Source organism: Gadus chalcogrammus, chromosome 11 (genome assembly GCF_026213295.1).
Source record: "Gadus chalcogrammus isolate NIFS_2021 chromosome 11, NIFS_Gcha_1.0, whole genome shotgun sequence".
Lineage (NCBI taxonomy): Eukaryota > Metazoa > Chordata > Actinopteri > Gadiformes > Gadidae > Gadus > Gadus chalcogrammus.
The window spans coordinates 19,109,496-19,130,120 of NC_079422.1; the positions used below are offsets into that span (position 1 = coordinate 19,109,496).

General features: G+C 43.1%; 3 protein-coding genes across 3 annotated transcripts in view; 1 reads left to right on the forward strand and 2 right to left on the reverse strand.

The window, feature by feature from the left end:
* Positions 1–450: 450 nt before the first annotated feature.
* LOC130392305 (C-C chemokine receptor type 3-like) lies at positions 451–8,330 on the reverse strand. The gene is made up of 2 exons (XM_056602796.1): positions 7,829–8,330; positions 451–4,155 (listed from the first exon to the last, which is right to left on the reverse strand). Exons 1-2 carry the CDS (start codon positions 7,843–7,845, stop codon positions 3,003–3,005), a joined length of 1,170 nt encoding a protein of 389 aa, XP_056458771.1. The 5' UTR covers positions 7,846–8,330; the 3' UTR covers positions 451–3,002.
* A 202-nt stretch (positions 8,331–8,532) lies between these two features.
* LOC130391898 (C-C chemokine receptor type 1-like) lies at positions 8,533–11,568 on the reverse strand. The gene is made up of 3 exons (XM_056602230.1): positions 11,421–11,568; positions 10,919–11,053; positions 8,533–10,111 (listed from the first exon to the last, which is right to left on the reverse strand). Exons 1-3 carry the CDS (start codon positions 11,452–11,454, stop codon positions 9,201–9,203), a joined length of 1,080 nt encoding a protein of 359 aa, XP_056458205.1. The 5' UTR covers positions 11,455–11,568; the 3' UTR covers positions 8,533–9,200.
* A 1,296-nt stretch (positions 11,569–12,864) lies between these two features.
* The window catches only part of cobl (cordon-bleu WH2 repeat protein), a 59,916-nt gene continuing 52,155 nt past the window's right edge, over positions 12,865–20,625 (forward strand). The window contains exons 1-2 of the mRNA XM_056602817.1: positions 12,865–12,999; positions 13,228–13,391. Of these exons, the coding sequence (XP_056458792.1) occupies positions 13,348–13,391 (44 nt within the window). The 5' untranslated portion in view covers positions 12,865–12,999; positions 13,228–13,347. The remainder of the gene's footprint in view (positions 13,000–13,227; positions 13,392–20,625) is intronic.

Here is a 20,625-nt window from a genome sequence, read left to right on the forward strand (position 1 = left end):
GGTTTAGAGCTAAATGGTTCCGCCCCCAGGAAAGTTTTTTTTCTTCAGACTTTGACTGTCAGGAGTTTCAAAACGAATGCGCGTCAGAACACTGCCAATATTCACGTGACTCAAAGCTTGCGCCTGTGTGGTCAAATCTCTGAAAAGTCAGTGCTGAAAAGTCAGTTCTGAATAAATACATTGCAATGGCGTAAACGTACACCAACAAACGTATTTCTCAATGTATGAACACCTTGTAAATCCTATTTACAAGGTTTCAAAACTGGGAAACAAAGAAACTCACTGTTAGAACAGTGCCAGATTTGAAACTCTGCAAATGCGCTGATGAAATTGTTTTAACTTTAACATGTTTATGAAAAAAAAAATACTTTGAAAATGTGTTGGTGAAAATTATGAAGAAGATAAAATAGAACACAAAATCATGTTTGAATTTTTGTTTGAATTTTTTTCAGGTTATAATCTCTCTTTTCAGTGTTGTAAAACCTTTTTTTACAAGGTGTTGAGTTTTCAAACCCAGACTTACAAGCCTTTGAAACTTTTTTTTTCAGGTTTGAATTATGGCAGGAAACTGACTCCATACGGCTAGAGCGGTTCGCCGGGAATTTGCAGTTCACTCACCGCGTGTACATTTCCGTGTGATAAAGTTTCCTAGGCCACTCCCAACAACTGCTACTTTGTAAGTTACCGTTTCTACCAAGTTCCGTTTCCTAGGCTACTACCAACAACTGCTACTTTGTAACCGTTTCTACTTCCAGGCGCGGAGTGATACGCAAACTTTCACAAAATGATTGGGTGTCATAGCAGTTATGTATACGCTCATTATCCAACTGTTAGGAACCAATCAGATCGCTGGATTTAAGCCACCCGTTGTATAAAACAATATCATTTGGAATATTCACTTTGGTCGTACATTATAGGTGAATATTTTATAAAGTTGTGATATCTACAGGATGTGAGTGATGCAGTGGAGCTTTATTCTGTATTAAAGGTTGTATCAGCGATTCTAGGCCGAAACATAAATGATCACATTCATCTGATCTTTCCTCACGATCCGCTAGCTCCCCGCCCCATCAGCAGGCCGTCAAAAAAACCTGTCTCTGTAGGCAGCCTATGCTCCGAGACCGGACACAAAAACAAATGGTACTACCAACCAATCCAAACCAAAATAAATAGTATTCCAACCCATCACCGACAAGGGGTGGGTGTTGTGGGGTTTTGCGCTGCGTTCATAATAGTTATTACTGGATGCACTAAACACGGAAAGGTCTTTTTGGGATCTTGCTTCAAATACCAACAGAAGTGACATCAAGCAACATCGCTGATACAACCTTTAAAACATGGTTTAGAGGGGGCTGGAGGTGTTACTCTGCACACTGGGAACCACTTTCTTTGCATGTTATTTAGCATGATGGTCTCTCTGAGTCCTGCTTTCTGCTGGCACTAATCAGACACAAAAGCACACATGAATATTTGTGTTTAAGAGTTGACAACACTGGATCATATTGTGGACGAATATTATATTATGAAAACAACACTTTTCCTGGGATTTGGGGTGTTGTTTTGGGTCTCTGGTGCTCCCACACGCATACAAACTTTGAAAAAAGTCAGTAGGCCTACATGAATTTTTGAGTGAGATACGTATATGCATTTCTGAAAGTAGCCCGCCTATAGTTACCAAATGGGCGAGTCAGGTTCGGCGCCCCCTCCTACGTAGGAAGGGGGTACATTTGAATATTACCTCCCACTTCCCCACCCCCCTCCAATCAGACCATGGCTAAGATTTTGTGGACCAGCAGACGAGCAGCTGAGCTCCGGGAGTACATTCCCTTTCTCCGCCGGAGCTGCCGGACTGCCGCCGTGTCCGGCAGCTCTGGCGGGGGGAGTTTGGCGGGAGTCCAGTTCAGACTGTGGGTCCAACCTCACGCCCATTACACCATCAAGGTAACTCTTTCTGCTTTGGCTAGGATAATGGCTTCTGTGTTGATAGTCTAGATATGATATTTGATGTCCGTCAAACTCTCTCTTATTAGTCCCCAAGTCCAAAGTAGTATAAAAATATTTTTATTTGTTTATTTCGTATAAAGACAGGAACAAAGAAAAGTAACAATTGTATTGTCGTCGTTTTACAAAAATATATTTACAAAATCTGAATTGATTTTACAAAATCTGAATTGTTTAAAAAAACGGATGATTCAAATAGGAAAAAAGAGTAAATGATAAATATACAATACAACTTAAATAAATAAAACAGAAAAGCAAATGTGAATAGCACAATGTTAAAAGTCTGATTAAACAGAGAACTCTGCTCCCCTGATCTCCTTAGGTAGACCGCTGCAAAGGGAAGGAGCCCTAACAGCAAATGCTCCATCCCCTTTTGTTTTGAGCATAGTACTTGGCATTGGCAACTGTTGGACAACACACAACTATTGGCTCATTATGGCTAGTTCTCTGAATACATGAAGCCCCTGAGCATCAAATGCTCCATCCCAGACAATTGTGTGTTGGTTTGATTCCCTTACCGGGTCAAGTACAAGCATTGGCATTAACGTGTTAAATTATTATCTTAAAGGGGACATATTATGAAAACGACACTTTTCCTGGGATTTGGGGTGTTTTTTTGGGTCTCTGGTGCTCCCACAAGCATACAAAATTTGAAAAAAGTCAGTACATGATTTTTTGAGTGAGATATGCATTTCTGAAAGTATCCCTCCTACAGTTACCAAACGAGCGAGTCAGTTTCGACGCCCCCTCATACGTCGGAAGGGGGCACATTTGAATATTATATCCCACTTCCCCACCCCCCTCCCGAGTATAGCTAAGATTTTGTCGAGCAGCGGACGAGCACTAGGCGGAGATGTTCTTGCATTTCAGAAGCAGGGATATTCCACATTAGGCTACTACAACGACATTTCCGTCATGAGGATGATGAAAGCATACAAGGGACCCGTATTTAGGCTTAAACTGCCAAGGAATACACCACTAGCACAAGTGTACTCACGCGTTCACACAACTGTGGACCGCTCATTAAGGCTGGTACTCTGTGAATACATGGAGCTCCTGAGCCTGTCCTGAGACGGGATGCATCTCCTGACCACAGGCCAAAGCATGCAGGGGGACCTGCTTATCAGCTTGAGCAGCTGCCTCCTGAACCTCTCCCCGACAAACACATAGAGCATGGGGTTGATGCAGCTGTGGCAGTATGCGATCACCTCCGTCACCTGCAACACCATCCGTATGTGACGGCTTCTATTACACGACGTGTAGCTGCCAATCAGTTCTAAGGCGTAGAAGAAGCACGTGACGTTGTAGGGCAGCCAGCAGCAGAAGAACACACACACCACCAACGCGATCAAACGAATGGCCTGCCTCTTGGACGTCTGACAGGACAGGAGTGTCCGCACGATCTGGCTGTAGCAGAAGGTCATGAAGACAAACGGAATCACCAAACCCAGGATGTTCATTTTTAACAGGCCGAACACCCTCCACCAGTTGCTGCCAATGTCTTCTGCCCTTTCATATGGAAATGTCATATTTCCATATGAAGGGGCACAGAACGTGGTGTTGTTCGACGTCTGTTCTTTTAGAAAGCCCACCTCCGGGAATGAGGCCAAGAGCCCAGCCACCCATGTCACCACGGCCGCCAATACTCCAAAGGACCTTGTGCGCATCTTTCTGGCAAAAATGGCGTGCACTATCGCCAGGTATCTGTCGACACTCATGAGGGTGATGAAAAAGATGCCAGCGTAGTAACCGACATGGTAGGTTCCCAACACCAGCTTGCACATGGCGTCCCCAAAGATCCAGTGGCCTCTGGCTTGGTGGGCCAGGAAGGGAAGGGAACTGAGTAGCAGAAGGTCGGCGAGGGCCAGGTTGAGAAGGCAGACGTCGGTCATGCTGCGGAGCCGCACGCCAGCCACGATCACCCACACCACCAGGACGTTTCCTGAGAGGCCCAGGATGAACAGGAGAGAGTAGAGAGCCGGTAGATAGAAGGTTGCGGGCCGCCCGTAGTTGCACGTTCCTAATTCTTCCAGAAAGTCGTTGTAGTCATAGTAGTCAGTGGTGGATTCAACTGTACCGACATATTCAGTAGTCAAGTTCAGTCCGTCAATGGGGATTAATTCAGTTGTATTCCCGACGAAGAAATTATTATTCCTGAGGGAGACAAAAAGGAGTTATACACACTCTAAAATTTAATCATGCTGTGAACTTTCTCATTGAGACCTGAGCGTCAACCGTCATTGTTGTTGTCTTTAAGTGTTTAAATGTGAATAAGGAGGTGGCTTTTCAGCTGTCTATCAGAACATGAAAACGACTTTGGACCAGGCTCTGAACAGAATTTAAAGGAGTCATATTATTGTGGTTTCCCAACAAGTAAACATAATAAATGAGTTCCAGAAAATATGTTTTTGGAGCTGTTTGCTGGAAATAGCTTTTAGGAAAAAAGATCTTGCCTACCGCTATTCCCCTCTGTTTCAGTCCCTTCAGAATGAGCTGTTTCTGGTGCTTGTAGCTTTAATGCAAATGAGCTGCTGGCCATTGACCAATGAGCTGTCAGAGTGAACCACAGCATGGAGAAAAAGTGATTGTTGCCGTTGCAGACTCCTGGAGCTCTATTACTATATAATATAATATAATAATAATAATAATAATATAGTTTTGCACGTGAAAAGGGCAGCCATTAAGGCATTTCCTCTCGTTTTCTACACTCTTGAAGGGCACTTTAGCGCGCTTTTTCAACCATTGAGCCACGAGGGGGGGCGGTCACCTCCCCTGCCCCCCCCCTGAGTCCGCCACTGCATCTATCTATCTATATATATATATAGATCTATATATATATATATTCGTTATAGGTAATATATATATATATAACCGAATATATATATAAATATATATCGATTTTATATCTAGATCTGTATATATATTCGTTATAGGTAATATATATATATATATATATATGATATATAACAAATATATATGATATATAATAAATATATAGATAGAGAGATATAGATATGGATCTAGATAGATAGATAGATAGATGTAAAAAGTCAACAGTATTTAGTGTAACATAAGACCTTATTTAAGATATCATCAGATATCAGTTAACTCCGGGGTCGGCAACCCTAGGCACACGTGCCAGCACTGGCACGAAGCAGCATAATCATTGGCACACATCATTTAGGACTTTATTCTGTTTTGGGCATTTCTTCCCAGTGCAAATATGTTTTAATTAGTTACAGAAAGCAGTGTTCTGAAATGGGATCAGTTGATAGTTTTTAAACCTATTTTGTGACTAATGGAGAAGAAAATATTTAAAATATTGTTGCAAGTGGCCTGTAATCGCCTTCACATGGTTTTGCAAAGCTGTACATGCCGATATTGATGGGGATGGTTCCAAGTTGGAACCATCCATTTTTCAATCAAATCATTCAGCATTTATGAAACTAGACTAGTCATGATTTAATTTCATATACATACGAACTAAATAAATTCATAGAAAGTAGAGAGTAGAATTATTTCATATGGTTCAATAATTTAAGGGCTAAAATGGTATATGTACTTTTGTTTTTAAATATATTTCTATATAGATATAACTACGGAGCCATAGAGAGGACCCCATGCGTGGTTCACACCGTACAGCTTGTAGTGAATATGATCCAGAAGGAACCCCTGATCCGAAGGCTTTTGGAGAAAGTGAGGCACTTGGTGACAAGTTTAGGATCTGTCGCCACAGCGCGGCTGCTGCAGAAGTGTGCTCTGGTTCTGGTAAAAGACTGTCCCACTAGGTGGTCAAGTTGCTTTGCTATGATTTTGCGCCGCCTTAAAGTCAAAGAGCACCTCACGTCTGTGGCTGAATCCATGGGCTGGGACAGCCGGCAGCCCAGTGAGTGGAAGAAGATCGGGATGCTGAGAGACCTTCTTCTGCCATTTGCGGAGCACATCGGTGCACTCACACTAGGCCAAGCGATGTTTACGCTTGTTTACGTACTCGAAAAAAACTGCAGTGAGAGTGGGCTCTATCTGAGAACGACTCTAAATAAGCAACAGACTCAGCAAAGTGCGAACTGTGTTCTCTGTGTTGTTGTCCATTGTTGTTAAAACTCTGACTGGCGGCAGACTTTATTATGGTCCATGCAGCGGACGCTTGGTGATGACGTGTTAGGACGTGATTACGTATTTACAAGAGCCTACCAGATGGCCTAGCGTGAGTGCAGGCCAGAGAACAATGGGGCCAGTTGAGCACGGTTAGGTGTGAAAACGGCCAACGGCCACGGCCAAATGGCCTGGTGTGAGTGCACCCAAGTCCCTTGAAAGTGACACTCAATCACTTTCCCTTGTTGTGCCAGCACTCCTGGATCTCAAAAAGCACCTGTCGGAGTTCTCGCTTGCACATGGGAGAAGATACAAAGATGCAGCTACTCTGGCTCAGAAGATGCTGTCCAGGATGGATAGGCGCTTTAGTGTTTCTTGACACAACAGCTGACAACTTCTCACCACTTCCTACAGCAGCATGCTTTGTGGACCCTTGTTTAGCTGAAACCACACACACACCAACTATTTTGATAAGCAACCTTTCATAACCTCAACCTTTTATATTCAGGTGAGTTCAGAGTCCAACACACAGTGTTAACAGCCATAGAGCTATGAGTGCTGGACAGTTTTTCTTTTTGTTCAGGAGGTTACAGTTTATGTAGTTGCTGTTTTATCATCAATGATATCAATGACGATCATAAATACGGTCTTATGTTACACCCACAGTAGTTGCCCGTTACATCTCCCTTCCAAGTTCCAAAGTTCCAAACCATTTGTAGTGTTCTTATATCTGCTAATAATTGTTATGAATAATCTAACTTCAGTTTACAAGCAATAAAAGTCAGAGACACACACATTTTATTTGCACTTTTTTCAAGCACCTTGTTTCTCTTTATGTTAAACCTATGTATGTAGGTCTATACTTTTTCTGGCATTGTCATGTCATGCTATTTTATTTAAATATGTGTGTGTGTGTACTTTTAACTTGTTTGGTTGGGAAACTAAATATGATGTAAATTCAACTCAGAGCTTCTTCCGTGTCTGGAATGGATGTATTCTTGAGTCTATAAGATAACAATAATATAATAATAAGATTACCTTGTTTGAATTGTGAAATGGGTTTGGCTAAATTAAAATGTTGGTTTTGGCTATACTACTAGGTACTTATACTATGTTGACTGAGTTAAAAATAATTGCATTATTAAAAAGAGACTAAAATATAATTGTATTTGACTAAAACTAGACTAAAATAGTGATGGATAAATCGGACCAAAATAAGTCTAAAATGCTCAGACTTTTAGTCAACTGAAACTTGACTAGACTGAAAAGAGTATGAACGTGACTAAAACTAAAATAAACTAAAATGACAGCTTGACACAAAGACTAGACTAAAACTAAAATGAAAACAGGCCGCCAAAAACACCTATGGTTCCAACATTCTCCTATATTCTCGTTTTTATACATTTCTCACAGTGCAAATATGTTTTTGAGTGAGTTTCTGAAAATGGTGTTTTAAGATGGGACATATGCAATTATAATTTGTAAGCCCATGTTGCAAATATAACAACCAAAAAAACATTTAAATGTTGATGCATGATTGTGGACTATATGGAAATAGTACAATTCCAGGTCATGTTTTTGGTCGCTGTGTCATAATTCAGCTTAATTTTAAATATATTGTTGCTTAAGGCACAGTCATTAATGAGAAAATGTCAAACTGGCACTGCATGTTGAAAATGTTGCTGACCCCTGATTTAACTAAAAGATGAATTACAAGTTAATGTTACCTTACCTGGTCATAGTCATCATGTTGAAAGGAGAACATCTAGTGTCCTGGGGGAGCGTATGTGTTCAGTAAGAGCAAACTTGCAAGCTGCCAACATAGATTGCGGCAGGGAGATATGAACCTGACAAACAGGCCTTATATAGGACTTCCTATTATGAAGAAATTTCTCTTCCTGAAAATGTTTCTGCTCTCTGAACAGAGGCCATAAAATAATCAGATGAACAATAAAAAAATAAAAAAAACATTCACATTTGTTTGAAAAATAAATGAATATATAATATAATATGTATCTTCTATAAGGAGGTGGTAAATACAGGATGCAACTCATGCAGTGTAAACCACAGTGGTATAAAGGGGCTGGGGGGGGCTACCTAACTCTGCAAACTAGGTGTCTGTGGTCTATTTTGCATTCTGCAAGTCAAAATATAGTCGACTACTGAGTTCAAAGCACAATGTGGAAGTGTGACACAAGCCCATCACTGCAGATCTAACACATTATTCGCATATCTAACTTGTTATTTCCATGATTGCCATGAAACTGAAACACATTGAATATGCTTCCATCCGCACATATATAAAATGGATATAAACAAATACCGGTATGCAAAGATAAAGGATAAAATAATGTATTCATTTTCAATCAATTCCGATTAGAATTTATAACGTGAAAACTTTATTTATATTAGTTACATTCTTTATCCAACAGGTATTATTACACAAAGCTATTGAACTGGTAGATTTCAGCTTATTTCTAAACTGTTCGTACTCTAATGCGTTGTGTATTTTTTGTCGTAGTAATAATTCTTGAAGTGGAAAACAAGACAGCTTGACAGGTTGGAATAGAGGGTTGCTTTATTCCAGGATGTAATACAGCGAGATACAGATTTAGGTTGAATATTCTGGAGCGGTTTTCGAGACGTCTTCCTTGGCTGTCGATCCCTCTTCTCCCCGAACCAAAGGGTTGGGGCGAGTATCATAATAAAGAAAATGTGAAGAACAAGAGAACAGAAGCACTCTCACCCTTGATAAGGTATATGTTCCTGGCTATGTCCCAGACGACCAGTTTGGTTCATCCTTGTTGAGACATAACAAATTGCGGAATTTTTGAAATAGCACCTCGTATGAGAGGCAGTGTTTCTGGACTAATATAATGTGAACACCGAGCGACACTAAACATTCTACAGAACACATCTGCAACCAAAACAACAACAAGTCATCATATTTGAAGGAATAAATGAAATGACATTTGCCTGTGCTATAGGCTAATGATTAAAAAGCACAAACCATCTGCGACATTAGCGAACAACCAATGCCTTGCTGTCAGTTTGGAACTAGCAGTGCATAATAACCATGTTTTTTATTGCTTATAAAGCCGGTGTCAGGGAGTAAGGAAAGTGGAGGTAGCCTCTGAGGACATGGTCCCAACAGAGCACCTCCTGGATGAGCACACGGGATCTCTGGGAACGCGCCGGAACACGCACGGCATCCACGTGTGCAGAAGCCCTACGGCCCGACGTGCAAACTTCTGTCCCACGAAAGCATAAATGATGGGGTTCAGACAGCAATGTGTGAAAGCAATGGCCTCCGTGATCTGGATGAACAATGGCAGGTCGAACTCAGAATTGGCACCAAAGTTTTCATTTTTGTCTCTGTAGTAACTCAGAAACAGCGCAATGTTATAGGGGGTCCAGAAAAGGAAAAAGACCACAACGATTATGATGACTAGCTTGACCGCGCGGTACCGCTTAGTGCTCCTCATGGCCATGAGAGACGGCAAGACTCGGGAATAGCAAACCGCCATAACCAGTAGTGGAATCAACAGTCCGAAGACATTGTTCGACAGGATGACATAGTCCCTCTTGGTGTTCCTCTCGGAGAAGATTTCACACAGCCACACAGAACACCTTTGATCCTCCTGCAGCTGCAGGCTGGCAATGCTCGGCAGGGAGATTAAGAAACTCAGCACCCACACCAACGCGGTCACAGCCACGCCCAGCCTGGTGCGACGATGGCGGGCCAGGGTGTGGGCGTGCATGATGACCACGTAGCGATCCAACGTCATGACGATCACACAGAATACGCCCCCGTAGAATCCCACCAGGTAGAGGCTGGAGATGAGATGGCACATGAACGCGCCGAAGATCCAGTTTCTGGAGAAGGCGTTGTGGGAGTAGAAGGGCATGGACAGGACGAAGAAGAGGTCGGATATGGCCAGGTTGAGGAGGCAGATGTCTGTCATGTTGATCTGGCTGCTGTGCTTGGCAAAGACGGCCACCACAAGGCCGTTACCTTGAAAGCACAACAAACTATCAGTGCTTCTGCTTTGAGTAACATCCTGCACTTATTAAGACTAATGGCACTTAACGATGCTTTTGGTATGATTCAAGGGTTGTAAAGAGAGAGGGAGCAGGAAGCCGCGGAGGAGAGAACAATTTTGACACTCAACAATCAAACAACATCCCCTCCCTCCCTGCTTCAAAATCCCAGACGTTTCTCCATCCCTGCGGTGTAGCGTCAGCTTACCTGTGATGGACTGCAATTCCCTGAACCAATCAGGCTTCTGTCTAAAATCAATATTGGCACACACAGAGGCAGGTGCAGTCAACTCAACACCAATATTACCATATTCTCGCTATTGATGAGCATTTCACGTGCTCACCAATAGCTGTGGGAAATGACACTCATAGCTCTAAACCGCATCTGACCGACTGTACCTTTTAATCCTTGATGTTTAGTTTTGTGGTTATCGAAGACTTTGTGCTATGATACGATACACTTAACCATGGACACAATCACTCAATTGACTATTTCTCCTCCACTATACTTAATAACCTTTAAGCCATACTCCAAGACATCAGACCATCCACACAAATACTGGTGACTCCTTTTTTGGACTGCAAAAAAATAATCAAATTAGCAGATGAGAGCAGTTGAATGCATGGAAGGTAAAATGGCAAGTTTTAGGTGGTTAGAATGTTTAACATAACTGGAGACGTGTGATGAATATGAGCACAACCCCCCCCCCCCCATACACGCAGACAAACACACACACAAATACACACACACACAAATACACAATATAAGTTGGACTCTGACCTATCAAGCCAAGGATGAAGACCAGACTGTAGAGGATGGGGAGAAATACCGGGCCATAGCTCCAAAACTCCGGGGTGCTGTTTTTACACACAGTCCAGTCCCCTTCGTTATAGTAGTTTGCATAGTCGTAGTCACCTGCAGAGAGAATACAATTTACTTTTACATTTGAGTAGGCTATGTAAATTAGGTAAATTACTTAGGTAAATTACTTAGGACTGGAACACAGGTGAAAATTGATTCGTTTGTTCATAATTGAATTGCAAAAGTAACACACTCGTCAGATATGTCTTTTTCCTAAACAAGATATTGTCTGTTAGCTGGTTAGTCTGCTGTCCATGGAAACATACTCTGATTATGGCCGGTTCTGTCTGCGGTTATGTGATATCAACAATCACTTGAAGAGAGTGACCATGTCAATAGCTTAATACATGTAGTTGCACGCATTGACAAACGCATTTGAAATCATGTCTTTGACTCTAAAATCACAAATAAATCGACTCACCCAGACTGGTGTTGATGAAATCTGCGTCAGACATTGTGTTGTAAATCAATCAATCATTCAATCTATCTATCAATCAATCAATCAATCAATCAATCAAGTGTGCATAATGCTCAATAGAGCCCTCTGTGAGTCCTTCTTACTACTGGTGGATGACTGCTGGAGAATAGAGAAATCTACACTCAGCTTATGTTTTAGTGTGTGTGTGTGTGTGTGTGTGTGTGTGTGTGTGTGTGTGTGTGTGTGTGTGTGTGTGTGTGTGTGTGTGTGTGTGTGTGTGTGTGTGTGTGTGTGTGTGTGTGTGTGTGTGTGTGTGTGTGTGTGTGTGCGCCCAACACTGCATATATTATTTGAATAGTCTATTAAGGGGGCAACACGCACAGCACTGTGGTCAGCACATCTGCCTGACCTTAAAACAGGAAAACACAAACATATTTGCATATTATTTTAGGTGCCATCTGTTGAGGTTTCAGAATGCCATGCCGTGCGAACTTCCTTAGATCTTAGAGATAATAAACTCAAAAGTGTAGATTTGAAACTAAGATTTGACCTTGTGCCCTATGCCTACCTTCCTGTGTATACTTGTTTGTGTGTGCGTGTGTGCATGTGTTTGTTTGCACCGATATGTATGCGGGCATTGGGTTACGTCGGTCATTTAGTGACCCCTCGTGGTGGAACGATGGAATCAATTATCACAAAGCATTCTGGGAGAAGTGTTTGAATTCCTATTACTATTCGGTTCTAAATTTAACTCGGTATGAACAGTATCACTTTACAAATACAGTGTAATATAATACTCATTTTGGATTCATATTTGATCACTTTCGGTTCTATCTTGGACTTTTAGTTTGGGATTTCCCCCCGTATCCTGTATCGCAAACGTTATTCAAAACACCAATTCATGTGCAGCTTACTACGTTGAACACATTGTTGGTAGCATTAATTTTCTTTCATTACGTTAAATTATCCATTTTGCCAGCTGGTGCACAGTGAATTCTCAATGGTTTGATTGACGTTGGAGTTGCTGATGAAGGCGGGCTCGAGCTGCTCGGACAACCTAGGTTGAGGTAGGATCCCAAATTATAGCGGTGTCCCGATCTACCACAACGCAATTTCCGGTCTCTTACTGCCTTTTCCTGTTAACTCGCTTTGTATGCCAGTTAACAGTCACCTGACTGAGCAAGTTAAGTAAAAAAATTCAAAGAATAAAAACAACGTGACTGGGAGAATGAATATGTAGTTCAAGCGAAAATAAATCGACGGCAGAAACATGCAACGGAGAGTCGGAGACAGATACCGTTCTATCGGAAGTAGCATACCTCCCTATTTCCCGTCCCTCGCCACTAAACCATGAACGTAACGTATCCATGTTAAATGAAAGTCCCGCCCTCTCTTTGGTAAATAACGCTTAATTGGGTCACCCCCATCCACCAGGCGTTCCGTCATGAGACGAGCCCGCCTGGGAAGTGGGAACGAGGTTAGGGACAACCATAGTCGTTTGAGGAGAGAGGAGCCCGGGATTATTCCCTGTTGTATCGTTGACACCTCTCGGAATGACTCGATACAATTTCGTTGTACCTCTGTAAGTTCACACTTTCGCTCGCTTGTTAAATTGCAGTCCGTCTAAAATGACTCTACCATCTTAACTTTGAATTTGTTATTTTTTTCTTCACGTCAACGGTGGTTATCAAGACGCGCTGTGTGTTGTGGAGTTGTGGAGCGACACATTTTTTAATCGTGTGTCATACAGACAGACGGACCTATCTCATATCTCTGACAGTGATTCTTTATGACGTGCATCGTTTCGCAGGTGGTGATGGCTGTCCACGTGGATTGTGGAAGTCCATGACGAACAGATCACCGACTGGTGGATCATCATCTGAAGCTGGATAACAAACTGTGCAGCGCATCAAAGTGTCATTCCCAAAACATGGACTACAGGGACACCAAAAGCACCTCCAAGCCGCCCTCGGGGTAGGTCCAAGCAAACCCGCACGTTATCGAGTGTAAATATTTCTTTATTAAGTTAGTCATGGTGCCATTCAACATCATTGCGCATATGAAAAGCGGAATGCAGGACTCTGATGAATTGGTCCGAGCACAAATCCGCGCGTAAACACAACTGACACACACCCGGGCTTGACACTTTTGAAAAGCGTTTGCAGGCCATTCAGGTTTGAATAGAGAGGGTTCGAGCAGGGACGCCCGCCCCGCTTCACTGGCGGGACGCTGCGGACCCCAGTCGGACGTTTTGAAACCACAGCAGGCAGTATTGAATCCACTTTTCACTAGAAGCTGAGCCCAATCAATGCACTGGCTGGGTGGCTGAATTTGAACCTTGCTGGTTCAAGTTCAAAGTAGGCCTAAAGCATACTGATTAGTTCACTAAGAATGGCTAAGTAGCCTATGCTGCAACATAACACTTTGAAATCAGTGGGATTTTGCAATGTAGAAGTTCTACACATGTAGGGTAAACCAGCCAGTGTAGGGTGTTATTCACACTTCGGAAGTGTGTGTGTGTGTGGGTGTGGGTGTGTGCGCGCGCGACCACGTGTGTTGTGAAAATAAATGCGTAAAAAGATGCATAATTATTATGATTGTGTCAACCTCACCAACCTCACCAAATTATTATCATGACATCATCTACTACGCACAAGGTGTGGTTAAAAATACTGGCACATTGGGGTCATACAAAATCTTGTCTCCTAAAGCTGTGAATATGTCATGGCCTTGTCAGATAACAGCTGCCCGCCCCTGTTGTTGTTGTTGTTGTTGTTTTGATTATTTAGTTCCACTCTGAAAGATCCACTAAAGAAAATGGCAAGGTAAAATCATGTATTTTTTTGATATTGTACGTCCTGGCACTAAAAATAATATTCAGCATTATGTAGCATCTTATCCTAACTATCTGTGTTGTGTTGTTGTAAGTGCTTTGCACTGGTATCCTTAACTGTTTTGACAGCGATATATTGTGTATCTTTCTTCTTACAAATGTACTTGCAGTAAGTCGCTTTGGATAAAAGCGTCTACTAAATGCTCTCTATGTGAATGTTGTAGAATCACTGTTGAGTAACGAGCAAGACACCTCACAAATCAGAGCACCTAATAACAACAACACTAGGGTCCACTACAACAGGCTTCCTAGTTCAGAGCCCCTTCACTTGTTTAGTTCCAGACCACTGAGATCTTTCTGGCTTGAGTAGGCTGTGTCCACACTGTCAGTGGGCAATCAGAGTCTAAGCAACCTTTCATCTGGTCAGCGTGGGACATTTCTGTCCGCCTAGATCGCCACGGCAACCGCGTTGCGTGGGGACCCCTCTCTGCAGTCATCACGCGCAGGGTTCCTTTAGCGCTTGGGCGGATTCCTTAATAAAAATGCCGAAACACACCGTTCATTGAAACACACGCACGCTCGCACGCGCACGCTTGCACGCGCACGCTTGCACAGTAAGTGCGTTTTTGTTCGGCACAGTGTGCATACTTTGTTGTTTGATGCGTTTCTGCAGAGATGGCCTAGTATGCTTGGGCTTCGGCCTCTATGCTGGTGTTCTGGGACAACTAGCAGCTAGTTTGTATTTCTCAGAAAATGCACCCTCAGTTTGCCCCTAATGCTGATTGACATATTTCTGTCTATTTGTTGGTTCGTTGATCCAAACGGAAAACCGAACTGTGATGGTGATAGGTTTTCAAGGAAGAAGCAAGGTATATTATGTTGTACTTTTTGGCGTTTAATATGATTAGTTACTGTACACAATCGTAAAAGTCCCCTGTTAACACAACTGCCTCAATTAGCACAACACCTAGCTAGGGTTACATTAGTGTATGCATGTCTGGACTTGGTGTGTGTGTGTGTGTGTGTGTGTGTGTGTGTGTGTGTGTGTGTGTGTGTGTGTGTGTGTGTGTGTGTGTGTGCGTGTGTGTGTGTGTTTTTAATTGCCAGTTTGTACATGCATATAACTCTATCTTTGTCTCCCTTATCTGATTATTTTTGGTGTGAGCAAGAACAGCAAACAAAGGTGTGTGTGTGTGTGTGTGTGTGTGTGTGTGTGTTTCAATACATTTTCGGATTAAAGTGTTTTCCTTCCGTCCTGTTACAGTACTGTTCCGTTCACATTACCACCCTTCACTGGATAATTACAAGCAATGTTGTCTCTCCACTCAAAGTCATTCTGGGGTTAAGTCTGTATTAGTCTCCCCATGAAACGCATGGGCCTTCAAAGGGTTTATAGACCTTTTAAGAATAAGGCTTTATTGACTGTGTGGCGATGACTTTGACGTCAGGGCACCCCAGGTTACCGTCACATGGAGATGTTGTGTCTAGAATCTCTTCCACATGCGCTGCGAAGGCTGGAAAACGCCTTCATCATCGTCACGTGGAATCCGACTGAATCATGAATCGTCTGGAGGATCACACAACGCTCAAGGAACAAACTGAGGTTCATTATTCTGTTCCTCTGTTCATCTTACTATTAAATAAACAACAACATGGATCGAGAATGACAAAGGTCTCGATGCTAGACCTGTAAAATAAGTTTATATAGTTGCAGCTGTGGCAATGGCTTTCCTGAGGAAACTTTTCTTTGCCCGTTTCATATGACTATATAAAACTTTTATCTTGTGCTGGCCTTGCCTCTGTTGCTGCTCCAGGAGTGCCATTTTGTCAAAACACGAGGACGAAGGCCGGGCATGTATAAAGTATAATACCCCAAATTATTATGGTCTGGAAGCCAAATAACAGGCTGGTGGTCACCACTGAGGGATGCGTCTGCTAACACACCCAGAGATAATCATTGGGTCCTAAATGTCCCTTGTCTGTTTCCGTCTGTTTACGTGTTATGTAATGTGTTTCCGTCAGTCTTTCTGCAGGCCGGTACGTGTTGTTTTGTGTGTGTGTATATCAATGGCAGATTCAAGCAAGTGGGCTATTTTTAAAGCTATTCATCACCAAAGACATTTTAATGTAATTTTCCTGCGTTGCTATGCAATGAAATACCCTTGTCTGTTTATTTCCAGTCGTTAAATGCGTTGGGAATGGGATTCCCTCAGTGTGAAACCTCACAGCACTTCCCTGGGCCTTGCTATATTTACGGGGTTAGCCTGTGGGCGATAAAAAGCTGACTGTTAGGATTTTCCGATTTATTATAGGAACACTTAGCGGTTTCCCCCGAACACTTTTAGTTTTTGTTATAAAAACGGCTGGTTTTGAACTACTGGCCTGTGTCTACAGTACAGCTACGGTCTCAGAGTCCTACCCACAGCCAGCAGTAGGACCAACACAGCAGCTCATTGTAGAGGTCTAGAACAATCTACAGCTAATGCTGGACAGCTCCTGGAGAGGGAGGCTAAGGGTAGACGACAGCATATATAGTTCATTTCAGGTAATAAACTAAAACCTAACCGCTGTCTCTTCATCATGAAACGAGAGCTTCCTCTCGTGAACGAGGGTTATATTTGACCAGAGTCGAATCAGGTCGCTGGAGCGGGGCGGCCCGGCCCGGCCCATACATTGTTGGCAGTGGGAAAAGGTACATGTCTGCCACTGAGTCCACGTCAGCCAGACATATGGTTTAAAGTGCTGACGCTAGGCTTTGAGTATGGTAATCAAGAGGGGTGCGGATGAAATACCTTGATGAGATCACCTTGTAAATATAGATTTCCTAAGGCGAGTGCCTCGCATTTACATTTGAGAAGAGGGCATATGCAGTGTGATCGGACTGGAAAGGAGAGGAAACGATTACTGATGGAGCCTAATGTCGCTAAACCTTGTTTCCTGATTATTACATGTGAAGGGTTGAATGCAAACTGTATAGAAAAACTATTTTTTTTCGATGCAAACATTGGAGTTGTCTTCAAGTATCGGGCGGTTGTTGTTGAAGTCCAGAACACTGCCTTCATAAAGCCTTGGCTGAGACACATTTTGCCGGGCTGAACACTAAACAACCATCATTTTGAAATAACTTCTCTCAGTCATGGAGGTTTCTGGGAAGTTGGTCAATTGAGCAAACCCGGTGTCGGGCATCTGGCCCGTACTGGCGGTCCCTGCAGTATCGCGGCATTACCAGCCGTGTTCGTCCAGTACAGGGGAGCTGTCTGGCAGCCCTTGTCCCAACCGGCCTGCTGCGGCCGCCACCTATTTCTGGAAGCCCGCTGTCAGATGGTTGTTGCTGTGGTATGTGGGTTAGTGGGAGAGGATGTCAACCCTGGGCGTGCGTGCGTGCGTGTGTTTGGTGTGTGTGTGTGTGGTGTGTGTGTGTGTGCGTGCATGTGTGTGTTGGCATGCCCTGACTGAAGAGCAGTAGGATCATCTGTGAGACTGGGGCTGATGGGCCGAGGTTCCAGCCACAAATGAGTGCATGTTCTCCGGCACTATTCAGGACGGCTTTGATCACTCTGTGTACATATCTTGACAAATATAGCCCTAAATGCCCAGGCATTGTTGCCAGGGCAACTGTGTGATGGTATGCTGAGATGTATACATATTTAAAGGGGACCTATTATACCACCAGGTGTGAGTGTGATTAGCCTTACGAGCCGTTTCGAAAATATGCACCATACGACATCACTAGTGGGCGTGTCCACCTAGATCTGTGCTGGATAGATGAGCAACGTTTACCTCAGTCCACTGGGTAGGCTGGTAGACTGATCTATCCGGCACAGATCTAGGTGGACACGCCCACTACCACTAGTGATCTAATATGGGGCAGATTTTTAAATATTGATACAAAAACAACTACAGAAATTTTGGAAGAAATTGGTGCAACAAAAATACACCAAGCTTTTCTCCTGCTCTTAAGTTTCGTATTGATTGTCTTCTGACTTGCCCTTTTTTGAGGTATTGCCAACATATCGTGTTGCCTGAATTATATATCTTCATTTATCGACATATAACTTTGTATCTGTTAGGTTTATGACCACATTAAAGTATTTTTAAAACTAAATATAGTAATAATTCCCCCCACGTGAATATTGCGACAGTGGAACAGGTAACTGTGAAGATAGAACAAAGTCCCAGTTTCTCCCCCGGCTTATTCAGAACAGAAGCTGTGTAATTGAAAGGCTGGGGAATAGAGAACTCGCTGATTGTTGTTTCCTGTCATTAAGCCACTCCGTTCCTTCCTGCAGCCCCCCCACCCTGACCCATCCCTCCCCCTGGGGCTCCCACCCCCCCTACCCCCCCACCCACCCGCTAGCCACTCGCCTCGCTTCCTCCCTCCTTGATTCCTCCCCACTTGATTCCTTCTTCCCTCACCCTGTGGTCCGTGGTCTTTTCCTCAGCAAATACACTATGGGTTGATATCTGTGTCGTCTGAATAACTGACATGACATGCATGTTTGTCATAGTAAGGGATCATATCAAATGAGATGGAAACATAATATAATCTGTTGTTATATCTTTTGGTGTAATGAAACTCTAACATCTAATGAAGTGCGATCATTAGATATGCTATGTAGAGAGTCCTCTGACATTTTTACCGATAAGTGAACTGCAAGAAAACTTGGCACACTAGGTGCTTTGTGTGAGAGTAATTAAAGGGGCTGGTGGGTTGATGTGAGGGGACCCAGTCTGCCATACCAAGTGGCTCCTCGATGCTCATACTCGAGGGATAGGTCCAGGGCTTGAATGCAGAACCATCTGTTCTTACCCAGCAGGTGAGACCAACACTGAATGTACCGCTTGTGTTGGTGATGCTTTTACACATGGCACTTTGATGCAGACCATCCAGTGGATATATATGTTTATGAAGATGTTTAACCGTGACTATATGTTTTGTCAATTGAGAGAGCTTTTTATTAGTGTATTGCTATGATCCGTGGTTGTAACCATTCATTTAAAATTATATTTGTATAAAGTAGTATACTAAAGAAAGAAAATGGTGATCTAAATGTTCTATTCCATTCTCCCTACTAGTTATTCAGTTTAAACCGATGTTAAATGAACACTTTCATTTGATACAAAATGTTTTGGACCTTATTGTGGGTCTTGTCAATTTATTGGGCAGTTCTCAGAGTCCAACGTGACAGTTGGTATTGGTTGGCTGTCGTGCCCGGGCACTGGGTGAATAAACTTCTGCCTGGAACGGCCAAGAGACGGCGTGGGAGGAAGGAAAGCGCGGGCACAAACAACAACAACTAACAAAAGTTGTTTGTTGCCTGTATCTATTGGGCTGGCTGGCTGGGAGAGAGAGGTAAGGAGGGAGCGAGGGAGCTGGAACTGACAGTCAGTCAGTCTGCCCCCTCAGCACCTGTAAACGGCCCAATGTTACCACCTCCGGTGTCGTGCGCTCCACCGGCGGAGGCCTACTGGAGCCAGCCTTAATTGGTCCCAGGGAGAAACAATCACTTTAGTAGCTGCGCTGTTGTGTTGTTAAATTAGATCGCCCACTGGGCTCCAACGAGGCTCACAGTGGTGTTCAAGCTGCGTTCTCGTTTATTTTATTTTAGTCCTATGGGGAACAAGCTGTTTGTTTTTAAATGGTACATTAGTTAGACTAGACAGTAGACCAGACTGAAGAGGGTTAGGGTTAGACTCGTTGATATCGTGGTGCATGCTTAATAGCAAGGATTTGCTACATATGTCCCATCGTGCTACATATGTTCTGAGCACCTGGTCCCTTGCCAATGTTTCATGCAAAACCTCATGTGGGTTGAATTAATAAAGACCTACCACCTGAATGTACATGCAAGTATGGGTTCAGGTCGGGTGAGTCACCAAGAAAAATGGAGGCTGCGTTGCAATGCCAACATGGCGTCTTGGGTTACTGATCTCAAGTTGGCCAGTCTAAAGATCCAGAGAATGCAGAGCCTGGGTGTGTGCCTGCATCTGCTTGTATCAACTGTTATGGAATTTATTGGGCTAGTCGGCGGAGAGAACGGTCACATGCTGGAGCGCTTGTGTGTCACAGTTGCGTTGACTAGTGTGCGTTAGTTCCTCCAGCGAGCTCTGGTTTATTCAAGTGAGTCTCCCCTGATGCATTAAGCTTTTATTTTACTTCTTGGCAGGACAACAATTCTTTCAATGTAAGTGTCAATAAGTATTGCACTCTTATTCGCTTGGTACTTCTACAGTTATGTCTATTTTTTACTTATATTTTGAGATTAAATATTCTAAATATATAATTAGATAAACGTTGATGCTATCCCAGGTTCAATGCACATGTGATCTTTGCGGTATTTGGTGGGGCTATATAAAGACCAAGGCTAGGCCATG

Coding starts and splice junctions, on each gene's coding strand:
- LOC130391898 (XM_056602230.1), bottom strand. CDS start 11,454: ATGTCTGACGCAGATTTCATCAACACCAGTCTGG. Junction 11,054..11,420: donor TTTCATCAACACCAGTCTGG/GTGAGTCGATTT, acceptor TTCTCTCTGCAG/GTGACTACGACTATGCAAAC. Junction 10,112..10,918: donor CTTCATCCTTGGCTTGATAG/GTCAGAGTCCAA, acceptor TGTGCTTTCAAG/GTAACGGCCTTGTGGTGGCC.